The sequence below is a fragment of the Oncorhynchus clarkii genome, chromosome 12, assembly GCF_045791955.1.
Source record: "Oncorhynchus clarkii lewisi isolate Uvic-CL-2024 chromosome 12, UVic_Ocla_1.0, whole genome shotgun sequence".
Lineage (NCBI taxonomy): Eukaryota > Metazoa > Chordata > Actinopteri > Salmoniformes > Salmonidae > Oncorhynchus > Oncorhynchus clarkii.
This window is the reverse complement of record NC_092158.1, coordinates 86871476-86893079: the sequence shown is the minus strand read 5'-3', so window position 1 is coordinate 86893079 and position 21604 is coordinate 86871476. Positions and strand designations below refer to the sequence as shown.

General features: G+C 47.8%; 1 protein-coding gene across 1 annotated transcript; it reads left to right on the top strand.

Moving 5' to 3' along the window:
- Positions 1-1448: 1448 nt before the first annotated feature.
- LOC139422330 (mitochondrial dicarboxylate carrier-like) lies at positions 1449-16911 on the top strand. Its single transcript, XM_071173526.1, has 11 exons — positions 1449-1850; positions 3832-3951; positions 5947-6061; positions 6508-6556; positions 8643-8684; positions 8802-8845; positions 8955-9025; positions 9133-9225; positions 10546-10623; positions 12160-12216; positions 15202-16911. The coding sequence occupies exons 1-11, from the start codon at positions 1761-1763 to the stop codon at positions 15301-15303; spliced, it is 861 nt and encodes a 286-aa protein (XP_071029627.1). The 5' UTR covers positions 1449-1760; the 3' UTR covers positions 15304-16911.
- The last annotated feature ends 4693 nt before the right edge of the window (positions 16912-21604 follow it).

The following is a 21604-nucleotide window of genomic DNA, read 5'->3' as shown; positions in this document are numbered from 1 at the left end:
ACAACACGTTCAGTGACGTGCAGTTGTTTTCCATGCTGGGAAGATTGGCACAAAACAAAAGCCTATTTTCCTGGTTATTTTGGCAGTGTTGGCTGGGCCCATGCTGTATATCAAAGTTGTGGAAAGACTACGTGCCTACGTCGAATCATGTTTCCAGTGCGGCTAGTTTCTAAAAAGAGCACACCCACTTGAACACCAGCTGACAAGGCAAATTAGACTGCTATTACACAGGCAGCCCAATTCTGATCGTTTGACAATTATTTGCATATCTGATACATATCTGGTCTTTACCTTAATGTGTAAACAGCAACAAAACACATGGAATCTCATCTTTTGACTTCCGATTTATACCTGCGTTTACACAAGCAGCCCAAATTCTGACATTTTTTCCCACTAAGTGGTCTTTTGACCAATCAGATAAGCTCTGAAAAAGATCTGATGTGATTGGTCAAAAGACCAATTAGTCGGCTTCCCGAGTGGTGCAGCGGTCTGTTGAGGCATCACTACAGCCTGGGATTCAATCCCAGACTGTGTCATTATTGGCTGTGACCAGGACTCCTATAGGCCGGCGCACAATTGGCCCAGCGTCGTCCGGGTTAGGGGAAGGTTTGGCCCAGCGTCGTCCGGGTTAGGGGAGAGTTTGGCCCAGCGTCGTCCGGGTTAGGGGAGAGTTTGGCCCAGCGTCGTCCGGGTTAGGGGAGAGTTTGGCCCAGCGTCGTCCGGGTTAGGGGAGGGTTTGGCCCAGCGTCGTCCGGGTTAGGGGAGGGTTTGGCCCAGCGTCGTCCGGGTTAGGGGAGAGTTTGGCCCAGCGTCGTCCGGGTTAGGGGAGAGTTTGGCCCAGCGTCGTCCGGGTTAGGGGAGAGTTTGGCCCAGCGTCGTCCGGGTTAGGGGAGAGTTTGGCCCAGCGTCGTCCGGGTTAGGGGAGAGCTTGGCTGGGGGGACTTTACTTGGCTCGTCGCGCTCTAGCGACTCCTTGTGGCGGGCCGGGTGTCTGCAGGCTGATTCGATCGTCAACACAGCTGTTGCGAAACGAGATACCGGGCAGATTCGATTATGCTGAGCCGCGGGGCACCGGTCTATGGCAATCATCTGCACAGCTCGAGCATGTCCACAATGCAGCATTTGGCATCAGCTAGAAACATGCATCCCTTTTCCATTAAATATATGTTCTAATTTTCGGAAGGCAGATTAAGCGTTTTTTCAAAAGCAATCACTTTTGCATGTGCAAATACTGTTAACTCCACGTGCTAAATACGTCACTTTTTGTTTTGAGACGATTTAGTCGTGGGCTTTGAACAGGGCACCTGGCTCAGCCCGGTTCCAAAAGGAATGCAATCAACTTTCTCCCGGTGGAAAACACGCTTACCCGGGCCAGATTAATCGAATCGCCTCATTGGTCTAGCTGTATGTTCGTTCCGTAGTAGGTCCATACTAGTTTAAAATACTTTGGTGCAGCCTGCTAACACTAAACTCGTGAGTTGCGTCAACCAGGCTAGCAGTCTTCATATATAATATTGGCAACGTTTTGCCATGCGTTTTGTATGAAATGCCGCGGAAAGAACGGTGCAAGAACCGGGAAACATTTTCCACCAATCGCCAGTCACCAGTTTTGGACATTATCTGACACATGCCAATAATTCTCTAGCTAGGGAGTTGAAATAAGGTAGTGTGAGTCCAAGCAGGTGTCACTGGATAGGCTAACACAAGACGGCCCAGACAAGGTTTCTCGGGTTTGATTAACCAACAGGACACTTGGAAACATGTCGGAGAAACGCCGGTCGCGATGGTATTTCGGTGGACTTTCCTCAAGTGCTGCCGCCTGTATTACACACCCCTTAGATCTGATTAAGGTAAGATATGTAGAGGGGATATGATCAAGGTAAGATATGTAGAGGGGATATGATCAAGGTAAGATATGTAGAGGGGATATGATCAAGGTAAGATATGTAGAGGGGATCTGATCAAGGTAAGATATGTAGAGGGGATATGATCAAGGTAAGATATGTAGAGGGGATATGATCAAGGTAAGATATGTAGAGGGGATATGATCAAGGTAAGATATGTAGAGGGGATATGATCAAGGTAAGATATGTAGAGGGGATATGATCAAGGTAAGATATGTAGAGGGGATATGATCAAGGTAAGATATGTAGAGGGGATATGATCAAGGTAAGATATGTAGAGGGGATATGATCAAGGTAAGATATGTAGAGGGGATATGATCAAGGTAAGATATGTAGAGGGGATATGATCAAGGTAAGATATGTAGAGGGGATCTGATCAGGGCAAGATATTGTAATGAAACATGCAATGAGTGATTCTGTCCCGAAGCCCAGTGCGCAGTTGACTTTGCCACTAAAGTATGCTTGATTTGCGGAGTCAATATCTGCATTTATAGAGCCCCACAGTGGAGGCGTCATAATACCCATCAAAAATAATTTTTCCACCATGAATTTTTCCCCATGGGGGATTTTAGAATCACTTAAAATAAGTGCTGTGATTCGTGTAGGTTTACCCTGGCGTAAAGTTAAGATAACCATGTAAACCTCTCTCTCGGACAAGGTGACTTTTGTTAATATATTCGCCTCTATTTACTCTCAGATTTGAACATGCTAATTAGCATCAAAGTAGACTTCATGCAAGACTACTAATCCCTACAAGTTTCTGCATGTCTTCTCTAGCTGACACATTTGCTAACAGGTTGTAACTTGTACAAGACAGTTCACAGCAGGGTCTATTCACAGAAATGTAGCCAATTTATTCATTGCATCATTTTGCTAACATTAGACAGTTAATCCAGAGATTCTTACCTTTATCTCGATTCGTCAGTCTGGTCCAGATCATCATGGTATTTGTAGTTCTTTTAAGATAGCCACATTAGCTGCTAAAAAGCATATTCTTTTTTGGGGGAGGGTAAATACAGGTGAATGATGTGATTGTTTTTGATAAAGCTGCGTTTGAATGCCAGAGCCTGTGAGTGGACCAATCAGAGCTATCAGTTTGACTACTTCAGATTCTGACTCTTATCCACGTTTCTCCAAACATCACATTAGGAAGTGTTTTTGGACAGCCTGGGTTGCTCCTCCTGCTCAGCAGCATTCTTCATTCATTCTAAATGGTTAATTTAAGGGTTAAGGTTTTGGATAGGGTTAAAACATGATATATATATATATATATATATATATATATATATATATATGTGTATGTATATGTGTGTGTCTACATCTGGGATTGAACACACAACCTCCTATGCTGAGCACCCGGATCAACCCCATTAGAAAACATATCGTTTGGAGCAACGTCAGTAAACATCAAAATCTGAAGTAAAATTTGTAAAATCGTGAGATTTTGCTTTAGGCTATCAAATAACTGTCGATAAATAATCATATCAATGGATGGAATCAGTAAATGAATGGCTGCAACAACGGCCTGACGAGCACAGCTGACAACTGGCACTGCATAACAAATTAGGCCTAATAGTTCACTTCATCGGCTCTCCTACTAGCCCAATATTTAATACTAGTGAATTATACAGTTCACTTCACTGGTTGTAATATTTGTGTTGAGTCTTCTTGATGGTTCCTTATCTCGGTGGTGGAGAAAGTGGGAGTTGGGACTCTGACATCATCACGTCCACCAGTCATGTAAACATTTAGACCTTGGTCTTTGACTGTTGTTGTTCTGTGTGAACTTTGACTTCCAGTTTATGCATTATCAGCATCACAATGTAGCTATTTATTCATTTTTAAACAGTAATACTAAAACCTTACATTGACATTGACTCCTCTCTACTGTGTCACTTCCTGGTTTTTGATATCTGTTCTCCTCCAGGTGCACCTCCAGACACAGCACGAGGTGAGGATGAGGATGGTGGGAATGACCATGAGTGTGGTGCAGAGAGAAGGTGTTCTGGCTCTCTACAGCGGCCTCAGCGCCTCCCTCTGTAGACAGGTGGGTAGATACGCACACCGCCATCGCCTCCAAGAGCGTTATGTTAAAAACACTTCTTGTCATATTCTATATGTTCTAATGTCTCTATGATCAATAGTCAGTGGCACTAGCATCAAATAGTCCCCGTGATATGCAACTTTTCAGGGAAGTCGGGAACCAATACACGCAGTCAGTTAGGAAAGCAAAGGCTAGCTTTTTCAAACACAGATTTGCATCCTGTAGCTGTAACTCCAAAAAGTTTTGGGACACTGGAAAGTCCATGGAGAATAAGAGCACCTCCTCCTCCCAGCTGCCCACTGCACTGAGGCGAGGAAACACTCACTCCCGATTATCGTGGATTTATCGGTGATTTCAATAAGCATTTCTCTATGTCTGGCTGTGCTTTCCTCCTAGCTACCCCGGCCAACAGCTCCACACCCCCCGTAGCTACTTGCCCAAGCCTCCCCAGCTTCTCCTTCACCCAAATCCAGATAGCAGATGTTCTGAAAGAGCTGCAAAACCTGGACCTGTACAAGTCTAGACAATCTGGACCTTCTTTCTAAAATTATCCGCCGCCATTGTTACATCCCCTATTACCAGTCTGTTCAACCTCTCTTTCGTATCACCCGAGATCTCTAAAGATTGGAAAGCTGTCGCGGTCATCCCCCTCTTCAAAGGGGGTGGCACTCTAGACCCAAACTGTTACAGATCTATATCTATCCTGCCCTGCCTTTTTAAAGTCTTCAAAAGCCAAGTTAACAGATCACTGACCATTTCAAATCCCACCATACCTTCTCTGCTGTGCAATCCGGTTTCCGAGCTGGTCACGGGTACACCTCAGCCACGCTCAAGGTACTAAATGATATCATAACCGCCATCGATAAAAGACAGTACTGTGCAGCCATCTTCATCGACCTGGCCAAGGCTTTCGAATCTGTCAATCACCGTATTATTATCGGCAGACTCAAATGACTGCCTTGCCTGGTTCACCAACTACTTCTCAGATAGAGTTCAGTGTGTCAAATCGGAGGGCCTGTTGTCTGGACCTCTGACAGTCTCTATGGGTGTGCCACAGGGTTCAATTCTCGGGCCGACTCTTTTCTCTGTATATATCAACGATGTCGCTCTTGCTGTGGGTGATTCCTTGATCCACTTCTATGCAGGCGACACCATTCTGAATACATCTGGCCCTTCTTTGTACACTGTGTTAACAAACCTCCAAACGAGCTTCAATGCCATACAGCACTCCTTCCGTGGCCTCCAACTGCTCTTAAACGCTAGTAAAACTGCGACCTGTATGCTCTCGTCGGCTGGCCCTCGCTACATATTCGTCGCCAGACCCACTGGCTCCAGGCCATCTATAAGTCTCTGCTAGGTAAAGCTCTGCCTTATCTCAGCTCACTGGTTACCATAACAACACCCACCCGTAGCACGCGCTCCAGCAGGTATATCTCACTGGTCATCCCCAAAGCCAACACCTACTTTGGCCGCCTTTCCTTCCAGTTCTCTGCTGCCAATGACTGGAACGAATTGCAAAAATCCCTGAAGTTGGAGACTTCTATCTCCCTCACTAACTTTAAGCATCCGCTATCTGAGCAGCTTACTGATCGCTGCAGCTGTACACAGCCCATCTGTAAATAGCCCATCCAACTACCTCATCCTCATATGGGTTTCATTGACTTTTTTTGCTCTTTTGCACACCAGTATTTCTACTTCCTCATCATCATCTGCACATCCATCACTCCAGTGTTAATTTGCTAAATTGTATTTACGTCCTCACTGTGGCCTATTTATTGCCTTACCTCCTTATGCCATTTGCCTTTAATATAGACTTTTTCTATTGTGTTATTGACTGTACGTTTGTTTATTCCATGTGTAACTCTGTGTTGTTGTTTGTGTCGGACTGCTTTGCTTTATCTTGCCCAGGTTGCAGTTGTAAATGAGAACTTGTTCTCAACTAGCCTACCTGGTTAAATAAAGGTGAATTAATAAAATATTATCTCTGTCCCCCCCCAGATGACGTATTCTCTGTCCCGCTTCGCCATCTATGAGACAGTGAGTGATCAGATGAAGGACAGGACCCATGGTCCCATGCCCTTCTACCAGAAGGTCCTTCTGGGGTTGGTTGGAGGTACACACACTGTCTTCACACTGTGTTTTAACCACAATGTTATCTGTTGCTACACAGACCTAAACCCAGCTGGCTCTAATGACAACATGATTAGTTCTGTAATGCTCTGTCGTACACTTTTCACACTACCGAACTTGGCCAAGATTACACATCCACTATAGTTGCTGGAACCGTGCTGGATGGAACGTATCACAGGAGGCTGCTGAGGGGAGGACGACTCATAATAAAGTCTGGAACGGAGTAAATGGAATGGCATCAAACAACTGGAAAACGGTTTGATATAATTCCACTAATTCCGCTCCAGCCATTACTGCGAGCCTGTCCTCCCCAATTAAGGTGCCAGCACTGTACAGGTCACCACACTACTGTGTATAAGTCTCTCACCTGTGTCTGTGGATGTATAGTGACCCCAGCAGTATGGTTCATATCTGTCTGTCTGTCTGTAGGATTTGCCGGGGGATTCATTGGGACCCCAGCAGACATGGTTAATGTCAGGTGAGTCAAATCTAGAAATAAGATTACTGAATTGTATATTTTAAGAATTGTATTGCAGTTGTCCATGGTTGATAATGTCCACTAGATGTCGGTGATGACATGCAGTATACAGTGGCTTGTGAAAGTATTCACCCCCCCTTGGCATTTTTCCTATTTTGTTGCCTTACAACCATCATTTGATTTACACAACACACCTACCACTTTTGAAGATTCATAATATTTTTTGTGAAACAAACAAGAAATAAGACAAAAACAGAACTTGAGCGTGCATAACTATTCACCCCCCCCCAATTATGTCAATTATTTGTAAAGCCACGTTTAGTAGCAATTACAGCTGCAAGTCTCTTGGGGTATGTTTCTATAAGCTTGACACATCTAGCCACTGGGACTTTTGCTCATTCTTCAAGGCAAAACTGCTCCAGCTCCTTCAAGTTGGATGGGTTCCGCTGGTGTACAGCAATCTTTAAGTCATACCACAGATTCTCAATTTGATTGAGGTCTGGGCTTTGACTAGGCCATTCCAAGACATTTAAATGTTTCCCCTTAAACCACTTGAGTGTTGCTTTAGCAGTATGCTTAGGGTCATTGGCCTGCTGGAAGGTGAACCTCTGTCCCAGTCTCAAATCTCTTGAAGACTGAAACAGGTTTCCCTCAAGAATTTACCTGTCATTCAATTCTGACCAGTTTCCCAGTCCCTGCCGATGGAAAAACGTACCCACAGCATGATCCTGCCACCACCATGCTTCACTGTGGGGATGGTGTTCTTGGGGTGATGAGAGGTTTGCGCCAGACATAGTGTTTTCCTTGATGGACAAAAATCTAAATTTTATTCTCATCTAACCAGAATACCTTCTTCCATAAGTTTGGGGAGTCTCCCACATGCCTTTTGGCGAACACCAAATGTGTTTGCTTATTTTTTTTTTTTAAGCAATGGCTTTTTTTCGGGCCACTCTTCCGTAAAGCCCAGCTGTGTGGAGTGTACGGCTTAGTGGTGCTATGGACAGATACTCCAATCTCCGCTGTGGACGTTTGCAGGTTCTTCAGGGTTATCTTTGGTCTCTTTGTTGCCCCTCTGATTAATGCCCTCCTTGCCTGTTCCATGAGTTTTGGTGGGCGGCCCTCTCTTGGCAGGCTTGTTGTGGTCCATATTCTTTCCATTTTTTAATAATGGATTTAATGGTGCTCTGTGGGATGTTAAAAGTTTCTGATATTTTTTTATAACCCAACCCTGATCTGTACTTCTCCACAACTTTGTCCCTGACCTGTTTGGAGAGCTCCTTGGTCTTCATGGTGCCCCTTGCTTGGTGGTGCCCCTTGTCTATATATAGGGTGTGCAAATGGCATAAGGAGGTAAGGCAATAAATAGGCCACAGTAAGGAAGTAAATACAATTTAGCAAATTAACACTGGAGTGATAGATGTGCAGATAATGATGTTGAAGTAGAAATACAGGTGTATATATACTGAGATCATGTGACAGATCATGTGACACTTAGATTGCACACAGGTGGACTTTATTTAACTAATTCTGTGACTTCTGAAGGTAATTGGCTGCACCAGATCTTATTAAGGGGCTTCATAGTAAAGGGGGTGAATACATATACACAAACCACTTTTCCATTTTTTTTTTTTCATTTTTTTTTTAAACAAGTACTTTTTAAAATGTCACTTCACCAATTTGGACTATTTTGTGTCCATTACATGAAATCCAAATAAAAATCCATTTAAATTACAGGTTGTAATGCAACAAAATAGGAAAAACACCAAGGTGGGTGAATTATTTTACAAGGCTCTGTATTGCTTTACTCAACCATTCAATAGATCAGGACTGGACAACAGCCCTCAGGGAGACTGGAGTGGTTTCACACTGTTCCCCCATCATCCTTAGCAAACACAGCTGATTAAACTGATTGCGTTCTAAACTGAAGATCATGATTAGTTGATTATTGGAGTCAGATGTGTTACCCGGGGACAAAATATGACACCAATCAGGCCCCAGAGAACTGGAGTTGCCCGTCCTTTCAACTCAGTAAACAAATGTACAGGACAAAACATTCATACTTCCCACATTTCCCCCCCCGATCCAGAATGCAGAATGACGTTAAAGTACCACTAGAACTCAGGAGAAAGTGAGTATGTGAGTTAAGTATAGTAAAATAATATGATACCTTTACATATCGCTGTTAAGGATCATCTTCGGAGAGATGTTGACCTTCATAAGTGTTGTTTTTCTCCATCTCTTCCAGTTATGCTCATGCACTAGATGGACTGTTCCGGGTATGGAAAGAGGGTAAGTAAAGGGTTGATTGATGGTGGATCGTTGGGATCAGGGCGAGGTTGAAGTCACTGGACGATTCGAAGGGACACAGTTGCACTCATGACACAGTATTTCTCCATAGAGGGAATGAAGAAGCTGTTCTCTGGAGCCACAATGGCATCTTCTAGAGGAGCACTGGTCACTGTTGGACAGGTAAGGTCCTATGGTGGGTTTGTATCTGTGGGGGGAGGGTGTTAACATGTGTGTCTTTGTCCAAAATGTATCAGCTAGATTTAACTTCCTATTTTATTTCTCTGTAGCTGGCCTGTTATGATCAGGCCAAGCAGCTGGTTCTGGGGACTGGAGCCATGCAAGACAACATTCTAACTCACTTCCTGGCCAGCCTCATCGCAGTGAGTGTCCAGTCTACACATTAGAAAGGCAACGAGACAGGGGCTGTGGGTTAGTGGTGTGGAGACAGGAGCTGTGGGTTAGTGGTGTGGAGACAGGAGCTGTGGGTTAGTGGTGTGGAGACAGGAGCTGTGGGTTAGTGGTGTGTGGAGACAGGAGCTGTGGGTTAGTGGTGTGTGGAGACAGGAGCTGTGGGTTAGTGGTGTGGAGACAGGAGCTGTGGGTTAGTGGTGTGGAGACAGGAGCTGTGGGTTAGTGGTGTGGAGACAGGAGCTGTGGGTTAGTGGTGTGTGGAGACAGGAGCTGTGGGTTAGTGGTGTGTGGAGACAGGAGCTGTGGGTTAGTGGTGTGGAGACACAGGAGCTGTGGGTTAGTGGTGTGGAGACACAGGAGCTCTGGGTTAGTGGTGTGGAGACACAGGAGCTCTGGGTTAGTGGTGTGGAGACACAGGAGCTCTGGGTTAGTGGTGTGGAGACACAGGAGCTCTGGGTTAGTGGTGTGGAGACACAGGAGCTCTGGGTTAGTGGTGTGGAGACAGGAGCTGTGGGTTAGTGGTGTGGAGACAGGAGCTGTGGGTTAGTGGTGTGTGGAGACAGGAGCTGTGGGTTAGTGGTGTGTGGAGACAGGAGCTGTGGGTTAGTGGTGTGGAGACAGGAGCTGTGGGTTAGTGGTGTGGAGACAGGAGCTGTGGGTTAGTGGTGTGGAGACAGGAGCTGTGGGTTAGTGGTGTGGAGACAGGAGCTGTGGGTTAGTGGTGTGTGGAGACAGGAGCTGTGGGTTAGTGGTGTGTGGAGACAGGAGCTGTGGGTTAGTGGTGTGTGGAGACAGGAGCTGTGGGTTAGTGGTGTGGAGACACAGGAGCTCTGGGTTAGTGGTGTGGAGACACAGGAGCTCTGGGTTAGTGGTGTGGAGACACAGGAGCTCTGGGTTAGTGGTGTGGAGACACAGGAGCTCTGGGTTAGTGGTGTGGAGACACAGGAGCTCTGGGTTAGTGGTGTGGAGACACAGGAGCTCTGGGTTAGTGGTGTGGAGACACAGGAGCTCTGGGTTAGTGGTGTGGAGAGACAGGAGCTCTGGGTTAGTGGTGTGGAGAGACAGGAGCTCTGGGTTAGTGGTGTGGAGAGACAGGAGCTGTGGGTTAGTGGTGTGGAGACACAGGAGCTGTGGGTTAGTGGTGTGGAGACACGGGGGCTGTGGGTTAGTGGTGTGGAGACACGGGGGCTGTGGGTTAGTGGTGTGGAGACACGGGGGCTGTGGGTTAGTGGTGTGGAGACAGGACCTGTGGGTTAGTGGTGTATAATGCCCTCTGCTTCTCTGTGTAGGGAGGCTGTGCCACTGTCCTGTGCCAACCACTGGATGTCTTGAAGACCAGGCTGATGAACTCAAAAGGGGAATATGTGGTAAGTGTGTGTGTGTGTGTGTGTGTACTGTAGATCAGGGCTTGTCAGTTCCAGTCCTAGGTATTTGCAGGACTGTAGCCTAACACTGTACCACCCTTGATACAACTAGTTAAGGGCTAGATGATTCATTGAATCAGGGGTGTTGCTACAGGGATAGAGTTAACATGTGTATTCACGGTGGGTTCTGACTCCCCAGGACTGAGGACAATGCCAGTGTAGATGTTGTTTAGGGATATCACTGTGAACTGGTATGACTCTTTTTTTACCTCATTAAATCTAACCCTTCTCCACCTGTGGCCTCTGTGTTGCTGTTCTGATGTCGTCAGGTCCATGGAGGCTTTTATCTGTCAGGCTGCTGCTTGTCATTGCTCTGACAGTTCTGTTGTTGATGGTCAGGGAGGGAGGGACGGAGGGCAAATGAGGGCCGGAGGGCAAATGAGGGCCGGAGGGCAAATGAGGGCCGGAGGGCAAATGAGGGCCGGAGGGCAAATTAGTGTAAATGAGGGCCGGAGGGCAAATCAGGGCCGGAGGGCAATTGAGTGTAAATGAGGGCAAATGAGGGACAGAGGGCAAATTAGGGTAATTGGGGGCCTGGGGGCAAATGAGGGCCGGAGGGCAAATGAGAGACGGAGGGTAAATGAAGGACGGAGGGTAAATGAGGGTAAATGAGGGCAAATGAGGGTAAATGAGGGCAAATGAGGGACGGAGGGCAAATGAGGGACGGAGGGCAAATGAGGGCAAATGAGGGACGGAGGGCAAATGAGGGACGGAGGGTAAATGAGGGACGGAGGGTAAATGAGGGACGGAGGGCAAATGAGGGACGGAGGGCAAATGAGGGTAAATGAGAGATGGAGGGTAAATGAGAGATGGGGGACAAATGAGGGACACAGGGCAAATGAGGGTAAATGAGAGATGGAGGGTAAATGAGGGACGGAGGGTAAATCAGTGTAAATGAGGGCCGGAGGGTAAATGAGGGCCGGAGGGTAAATGAGGGCCGGGGGGGGGCAAATGAGGGCCGGGGGGGGGGGGGGGGGAATGAGGGCCGGAGGGCAAATGAGGGACGGAGGGTAAATGAGGGACGGAGGGTAAATGAGGGTGAATGAGGGCCGGAGGGCAAATGAGGGCCGGAGGGAAAATGAGGGCCGGAGGGCAAATGAAGGACAGAGGGCAAATGAAGGACAGAGGGCAAATGAAGGACAGAGGGCAAATGAAGGACCGAGGGCAAATGAAGGACCGAGGGCAAATGAAGGACCGAGGGCAAATGAAGGACCGAGGGCAAATGAAGGACCGGAGGGCAAATGAGGGCCGGAGGGCAAATGAGGGCCGGAGGGCAAATGAGGGCCGGAGGGTAAATGAGGGTAAATGATGGACAGAGGGTAAATGAGGGTAAATGAGGGCCGGAGGGTAAATGAGGGTAAATGAGGGCCGGGGGGCAAATGAGGGCCGGGGGGCAAATGAGGGCCGGGGGGCAAATGAGGGCCGGGGGGCAAATAAGGGCCGGAGGGTAAATTAGTGTTTGTGTTTCTTCTGTTCCAGGGTCTGCTACACTGTGTGAGAGATACAGCTAAACTGGGACCCAATGCCTTCTACAAGGTAACTGTTGTTAAATATCATTGACAATAAAGTAGCGTAGTTGACATAGCCTTAAACCAGCGGTGTTCAACCCCTTCTACTTGAGAGCCATCCTCCTGCAGGATGTTGTTATTTAGTTAATTTAACACCTGGTTCTGCTTGCCAGCTGGAGTTTATAGGGATAATACAAATCAGGAACTCCTGTCAGATTGGTGTCTTCTCTCAGTGTTGTAGGCGTACTCTTTTAATGTTGCTGCCAAGCTTGTTATGACGACAAAATGAAACATTTGTTTACAATAAATATTGTTCTCATTATTTAACGCTGTAAATCATAGGAATTGTTGTTTTTTTGGTAGATTATTTGCGTTAGCGCGAGAGAAGTGAGTTCGGGACAAACTGAAAGTATACAAAGCATGTAAACGTTTAAATCAAACTATTATATTAATCTGACTATTCACAATAATCATATTATTGTGTGCCTACTCATGTGCCGGCCGTGTTCCTATTGGTCAGTCACCGGGATTGGCTCGTAACACCAGCCACACTGCACGATAAAGAACTTTGTCGGCGCCTACGACCGCACGTAGTGGTACTGAATCAGCAGATCTAGACCGCCTGTCTCACTGAACGAGCCAAGACCTAGTGGTACTGAATCAGCAGATCTAGACCCTGTCACACTGAACCAGCCAAGACCTAGTGGTACTGAATCAGCAGACCTAGTGGTACTGAATCAGCAGACCTAGACCCTGTCACGCTGAACGAGCCAACCCCTAGTGGTACTGAATCAGCAGATCTAGACCCTGTCACACTGAACCAGCCAAGACCTAGTGGTACTGAATCAGCAGATCTAGACCCTGTCACGCTGAACGAGCCAAGACCTAGTGGTACTGAATCAGCAGACCTAGACCCTGTCACACTGAACGAGCCAAGACCTAGTGGTACTGAATCAGCAGACCTAGTGGTACTGAATCAGCAGGCCTAGACCCTGTCACGCTGAACGAGCCAAGACCTAGTGGTACTGAATCAGCAGACCTAGACCCTGTCACACTGAACGAGCCAAGACTTAGTGGTACTGAATCAGCAGACCTAGTGGTACTGAATCAGCAGGCCTAGACCCTGTCACGCTGAACGAGCCAAGACCTAGTGGTACTGAATCAGCAGACCTAGTGGTACTGAATCAGCAGGCCTAGACCCTGTCACACTGAACGAGCCAAGACCTAGTGGTACTGAATCAGCAGACCTAGTGGTACTGAATCAGCAGACCTAGTGGTACTGAATCAGCAGACCTAGTGGTACTGAATCAGCAGACCTAGTGGTACTGAATCAGCAGATCTAGACCCTGTCACGCTGAACGAGCCAAGACCTAGTGGTACTGAATCAGCAGACCTAGACCCTGTCACGCTGAACGAGCCAAGACCTAGTGGTACTGAATCAGCAGACCTAGACCCTGTCACGCTGAACGAGCCAAGACCTAGTGGTACTGAATCAGCAGACCTAGACCCTGTCACGCTGAACGAGCCAAGACCTAGTGGTACTGAATCAGCAGACCTAGTGGTACTGAATCAGCAGACCTAGTGGTACTGAATCAGCAGACCTAGTGGTACTGAATCAGCAGACCTAGTGGTACTGAATCAGCAGACCTAGACCCTGTCACACTGAACGAGCCAAGACCTAGTGGTACTGAATCAGCAGACCTAGTGGTACTGAATCAGCAGACCTAGTGGTACTGAATCAGCAGACCTAGTGGTACTGAATCAGCAGACCTAGACCCTGTCACACTGAACGAGCCAAGACCTAGTGGTACTGAATCAGCAGACCTAGACCCTGTCACACTGAACGAGCCAAGACCTAGTGGTACTGAATCAGCAGATCTAGACCCTGTCACGCTGAACGAGCCAAGACCTAGTGGTACTTAATCAGCAGACCTAGTGGTACTGAATCAGCAGACCTAGTGGTACTGAATCAGCAGACCTAGACCCTGTCACACTGAACGAGCCAAGACCTAGTGGTACTGAATCAGCAGACCTAGACCCTGTCACACTGAACGAGCCAAGACCTAGTGGTACTGAATCAGCAGATCTAGACCCTGTCACACTGAACGAGCATAGACCTAGTGGTACTGAATCAGCAGACCTAGTGGTACTGAATCAGCAGACCTAGTGGTACTGAATCAGCAGACCTAGACCCTGTCACACTGAACGAGCCAAGACCTAGTGGTACTGAATCAGCAGACCTAGTGGTACTGAATCAGCAGACCTAGTGGTACTGAATCAGCAGACCTAGTGGTACTGAATCAGCAGACCTAGACCCCCTGTCACACTGAACGAGCCAAGACGTAGTGGTACTGAATCAGCAGACCTAGACCCCCCTGTCACACTGAACGAGCCAAGACATCCGACAATCGTTTACCGCCGAAGAATTTGCCCACGACGTGAACATTTTTGTATGAAACGGCTGCAATCGCACAGTCTGTGGTGGGGTTTATGACATTGACTGACCTGAATCAGGAGTGTCACAGCAAAGACTGGAGACAAAGCCCTTATAACCCCCTAGTCTCTCCTTTAGGAGGAGAGCTGGTCTCTACATTAAACACAATGCTCAGCTTGAAAAAACACACACAGTGCACCACTTTAAAGACTGGAGACAAAGCCCTTATAACCCCCTAGTCGCTCCTCTAGGAGGAGAGCTGGTCTCTACATTAAACACAACGCTCAGCTTGAAAAAACACACATAGTGCACCACTTTAAAGACTGGAGACAAAGCCCTTAACCCCCAGTCGCTCCTCTAGGAGGAGAGCTGGTCTCTACATTAAACACAACGCTCAGTTTGAAAAAACACACATAGTGCACCACTTTAAAGACTGGAGACAAAGCCCTTAACTCCCAGTCACTCTTTAGGAGGAGAGCTGGTCTCTACATTAAACACAATGCTCAGCTTGAAAAAAAACACCACTTTAATTCCACCTGCCATACAGACTGGTAAACCTATGGTCTCTCTCCTCTTTAGGGTCTGGTTCCAGCAGGCATCCGTCTCATCCCTCACACGGTCCTTACGTTCATCTTCCTGGAGCAGCTCAGAACCTGCTGCGGCATCAGGATCGTCACCTGAGAGGGGTCAGGGGTCACCACCTGATCACCTATTGAGTAGTCTGAAATGTGACCTCTGTGTCAGGACTGCCAGGCCACGCCCATTCCCTTTGTTCCCTGCTCTGTTCTATGTGAGCAGGAAACTTTAATCCACCTGCAACCTCCCCCATCCTAAACCCCACCTTCTGGATACAGACTAGTGACTGACTGAAGGAGGGGTTCTGGATACAGACTAGTTACTGACTGAAGGAGGGGGGGGGTTCTGGATACAGACTAGTGACTGACTGAATGGGGGGTTCTGGATACAGCCTACTGACTGACTGAATGGGGGGTTCTGGATACAGACTAGTGACTGACTGAATGGGGGGTTCTGGATACAGCCTACTGACTGACTGAATGGGGGGTTCTGGATACAGACTAGTGACTGACTGAATGGGGGGTTCTGGATACAGACTAGTGACTGACTGAATGGGGGGTTCTGGATACAGCCTAGTGACTGACTGAAGGGGGGTTCTGGATACAGACTAGTGACTGACTGAATGGGGGGTTCTGGATACAGACTAGTGACTGACTGAAGGGGGGTTCTGGATACAGACTAGTGACTGACTGAAGGGGGGTTCTGGATACAGACTAGTGACTGCCTGAAGGGGGGGGGGGGGAGTTCTGGATACAGCCTAGTTACTGACTGATGGGGGGGGTTCTGGATACAGCCTACTGACTGACTGAAGGGGGGGTTCTGGATACAGACTAGTGACTGACTGAAGGGGGTGTTCTGGATATAGTGGAATACTATATTGACCAGAGCCCAGTGCCCTATTCCCTATGTAGTGCACTACTTTTGACCAGAGCCCAGTGCCCTATAGAGGGAATAGACTGCCATTTGGGATACCGATTTAAGTAATCCATCTGAACGTGGAACAGCCTCTGTAGAATGAACCTTGACCCACATGTCTTTAGTTATGGTAATGGCTGCTAGAGGGCGCTGTTACACTGTGGTTATGATGTAGGCCTACTCTGCAGACGGCCACGGTCGCTGTACCAGGTCTTAACGTGTAAAAGTGGGTTGGTTGCATGGGAGCGTGCCACTTAATGTGGAGGTTATTGTTATTCACGCCACTGCTGAAGGTCCATATGTTTTTTTTGTATTGTGGATGACATATTTTACATTGATGATGGCTACTTCCTGTTTCATTGACTGTCAAAACGACAACGGCACGGAATAATGTTTCATTGGGCTAACGAATGGACTGATGAATAAATGATTACCTGTAAAGTGATCAATACCAATATGTCCATAAATATGCTTGTTACAGAGATGATTTAATGTCTGCCTCCCTCCTGCCTGCCTCTGTTCTATATGGTAATAGCTTTCCCTCTCGTACTCAGTGACTGTATAAGTCTCCCACAAGGTTAGGTGTCTGGCTGCGTTTTAATGTTCTCTGTTTTACATTACCCACTGATGTCATTTCATAGTTCTCCAACTCTTTCAAACACTGGCATCTCTGGACTGGATCAACACTTCAGTGACGGACAGCTTGCAACACCTAGTTACCTGGATAGTCAAGTCCCTTTAATTTCTCTTGTTGTTATAATAAATGTAGAGAGCTTCAGAGGTGATTTTCAAACTTGATGCTGAATGTTGTGGTTCTATTTCCTTTTCTGCCAACATTCTCAGCTGTAAGACCGTGTTCTAATTCCTGTGTGTGTGTGTGGGAGGTGGGGTGGGGTGGGGGTGGGGGGGGGGGGGGGGGGGGGTCTGGATATGGTTTTGCAGTGTGTGTGCACTATATAGAGTTCTGCTGTCAGATGGTGTTGATAATTTGCCATCCCACATATTTAACCTGCAGCTCTGCCTCGGTCTAGCTGGCTCTGGGCTTCTGCCGTACAGGACTATACAAGGCTGACTGAACGTCAAACGCCTGGCCTGGTGCTTCTGCCGTACAGGACTATACAAGGCTTACTGAACGTCAAACGCCTGGCTTGGTGCTTCTGCCGTACAGGACTATACGGGGCTAGAAGACTACACGCTACGGGGCTAGAAGACTACACGCTACGGGGCTAGAAGACTACATGCTACGGGGCTAGAAGACTACATGCTATGGGGGCTAGAAGACTGCACCCTACGGGGGCTAGAAGACTACACCCTACGGGGGCTAGAAGACTACACCCTACGGGGGCTAGAAGACTACACCCTACGGGGGCTAGAAGACTACACCCTACGGGGCCTAGAAGATTACATGCTACGGGGGCTAGAAGACTACACCCTACGGGGCCTAGAAGACTACACCCTACGGGGCTAGAAGACAACACGCTACGGGGGCTAGAAGACTACACGCTATGGTGGCTAGAAGAATACATGCTGTGGTGGCTAGAAGACTACACGCTACGGGGGCTAGAAGACTACACGCTACGGGGCTAGAAGAATACATGCTATGGTGGCTAGAAGACTACACGCTACGGGGGCTAGAAGACTACACGCTATGGGGGCTAGAAGATTACATGCTACGGGGGCTAGAAGACTACACCCTACGGGGCCTAGAAGATTACATGCTACGGGGGCTAGAAGACTACACCCTACGGGGCCTAGAAGACTACACCCTACGGGGCTAGAAGACTACACGCTACGGGGGCTAGAAGACTACACGCTATGGTGGCTAGAAGAATACATGCTGTGGTGGCTAGAAGACTACACGCTACGGGGGCTAGAAGACTACACGCTACGGGGCTAGAAGAATACATGCTATGGTGGCTAGAAGACTACACGCTACGGGGGCTAGAAGACTACACGCTATGGGGCTAGAAGACTACACGCTACGGGGGCTAGAAGACTACATGCTACGGGGCTAGAAAACTACACGCTACGGGGCTAGAAGACTACACGCTACGGGGCTAGAAAACTACACGCTACGGGGCTAGAAGACTACAGGCTATGGGGGCTAGAAGACTACAGGCTATGGGGCTAGAAGACTACAGGCTATGGGGGCTAGAAGACTACATGCTACGGGGCTAGAAGACTACACGCTACGGGGCTAGAAGACTACAGGCTATGGGGGCTAGAAGACTACACACTACGGGGCTAGAAGACTACAGGCTATGGGGGCTAGAAGACTACAGGCTATGGGGGCTAGTAGACTACATGCTACGGGGGCTAGAAGACTACATGCTACGGGGGCTAAGTAAATGTCAAACAGTCAAATCTCTGGAGTGCATGTTGACTCAACACTGAGATGGTGTTAAGGGAGGGTTAGCCTGCCTTGCCCATTACTGTGCATTCCGTTCACATTAGCATGCTCTGTTCGGTGGTGTAACAGGGTCGACATGAACCAACGCTCTGTTCGGTGGTGCAACAGGGTCGACATGAACGAACGCTCTGTTTGGTGGTGTAACAGGGTCGACGTGAACCAACGCTCTGTTCGGTGGTGTAACGGTCGACATGAACCAACGCTCTGTTCGCTGGTGTAACAGGCGTCACTGTGCAGTATAGCCTCCTTCTCAGTCCCTTTGCAGGGCTCTGACTAGGAATCCTCTGCCTCGCAAGCATACGGGACCACGTGACGATACACAGTATACACAGTATTGTAGCCGGCAGTAGCACCGGTCTATAGTTCTGTCATCTGCAGTCCAGCCTACCGAGTCAATGCCCGGGGAAAACTGAGTACCCTCCCCAAGTGAGGGTTAAGGAAAGGGTCAGATTTTGGCTAGTTGGGTTGTCAATGGGATGCAGGCCAGAGAAGTCCTCCTAGTCTCTCTTGAGGCCCAATTAGATGAGATTGTGGCTGGGATTAAATCAATGTTAGACAGTGGAGGGGTTCCATGTTTCCAGGTCTCTCAGAAGTCCATTTAATTCCCAGCAGCATAGAGGGAGTTATCACTTGATTTAGAAACTTTAAGTCCCATGGCGTGACCTGTTCAGTTCTGGTTGAGAACTCATACAGTGCACACAAGACTGACATTTTCAATATCAACTGTCAACTCCCTCCACCCAGGACGTACAACGATGTTGAATTGTACTGGGGTAAAAAAATGAAAAACATGTTGTTCAAATCAAACACTTCTGAAAGAGCTTTCTGGAAAGTAACAATTGGATCATGGCCTGATTAAATCCATCTGCTGTTTCTCCCCAGAGCCTGGTCACTGAGACAGTTGATTGCTGGCCTGATTTAAATCCATCTGCTGTTTCTCCTTGGAGCCTGGTCACTGAGACAGTTGATTCCTGGTCTGATTAAATCCATCTGCTGTTTCTCCTTGGAGCCTGGCCACTGAGACAGTTGATTACTGGCCTGATTTAAATCCATCTGCTGTTTCTCCTTGGAGCCTGGTCACTGAGACAGTTGATTCCTGGTCTGATTAAATCCATCTGCTGTTTCTCCTTGGAGCCTGGTCACTGAGACTGTTGATTCCTGGTCTGATTAAATCCATCTGCTGTTTCTCCTTGGAGCCTGGTCACTGAGACAGTTGATTCCTGGTCTGATTAAATCCATCTTCTGTTTCTCCTTGGAGCCTGGTCACTGAGACAGTTGATTCCTGGTCTGATTAAATCCATCTGCTGTTTCTCCTTGGAGCCTGGTCACTGAGACAGTTGATTACTGGCCTGATGACTGATCTGCTCCTTCTCTCCAGAGCCTGGCCACTGACAGAGTTGATTCATGGCCTGATTAAATCCATCTGCTGTTTCTCCTTGGAGCCTGGTCACTGAGACAGTTGATTGCTGGCCTGATTTAAATCCATCTGCTGTTTCTCCTTGGAGCCTGGTCACTGAGACAGTTGATTCCTGGTCTGATTAAATCCATCTGCTGTTTCTCTTTGGAGCCTGGTCACTGAGACAGTTGATTACTGGCCTGATGACTGATCTGCTCCTTCTCTCCAGAGCCTGGCCACTGACAGAGTTGATTCATGGCCTGATTAAATCCATCTGCTGTTTCTCCTTGGAGCCTGGTCACTGAGACAGTTGATTGCTGGCCTGATTAAAATCCATCTGCTGTTTCTCCTTGGAGCCTGGTCACTGAGACAGTTGATTACTGGCCTGATGACTGATCTGCTCCTTCTCTCCAGAGCCTGGCCACTGACAGAGTTGATTCATGGCCTGATTTAAATCCATCTGCTGTTTCTCCTTGGAGCCTGGTCACTGAGACAGTTGATTCCTGGTCTGATTAAATCCATCTGCTGTTTCTCCTTGGAGCCTGGTCACTGAGACAGTTGATTCCTGGTCTGATTAAATCCATCTGCTGTTTCTCCTTGGAGCCTGGTCACTGAGACAGTTGATTCCTGGTCTGATTAAATCCATCTGCTGTTTCTCCTTGGAGCCTGGTCACTGAGACAGTTGATTACTGGCCTGATGACTGATCTGCTCCTTCTCTCCAGAGCCTGGCCACTGACAGAGTTGATTCATGGCCTGATTAAGTCCATCTGCTGTTTCTCCTTGGAGCCTGGTCACTGAGACAGTTGATTGCTGGCCTGATTTAAATCCATCTGCTGTTTCTCCTTGGAGCCTGGTCACTGAGACAGTTGATTCCTGGTCTGATTAAATCCATCTGCTGTTTCTCCTTTTGAGCCTGGTCACTGAGACAGTTGATTACTGGCCTGATGACTGATCTGCTCCTTCTCTCCAGAGCCTGGCCACTGACAGAGTTGATTCATGGCCTGATTTAAATCCATCTGCTGTTTCTCCTTGGAGCCTGGTCACTGAGACAGTTGATTCCTGGTCTGATTAAATCCATCTGCTGTTTCTCCTTGGAGCCTGGTCACTGAGACAGTTGATTCCTGGTCTGATTGAATCCATCTGCTGTTTCTCCTTGGAGCCTGGTCACTGAGACAGTTGATTCCTGGTCTGATTAAATCCATCTGCTGTTTCTCCTTGGAGCCTGGTCACTGAGACAGTTGATTCCTGGTCTGATTAAATCCATCTGCTGTTTCTCCTTTTGAGCCTGGTCACTGAGACAGTTGATTACTGGCCTGATGACTGATCTGCTCCTTCTCCCCAGAGCCTGGTCACTGAGACAGTTGATTGCTGGCCTGATTTAAATCCATCTGCTGTTTCTCCTTGGAGCCTGGTCACTGAGACAGTTGATTCCTGGTCTGATTAAATCCATCTGCTGTTTCTCCTTGGAGCCTGGTCACTGAGACAGTTGATTCCTGGTCTGATTAAATCCATCTGCTGTTTCTCCTTGGAGCCTGGTCACTGAGACAGTTGATTCCTGGTCTGATTAAATCCATCTGCTGTTTCTCCTTGGAGCCTGGTCACTGAGACAGTTGATTCCTGGTCTGATTAAATCCATCTGCTGTTTCTCCTTTTGAGCCTGGTCACTGAGACAGTTGATTGCTGG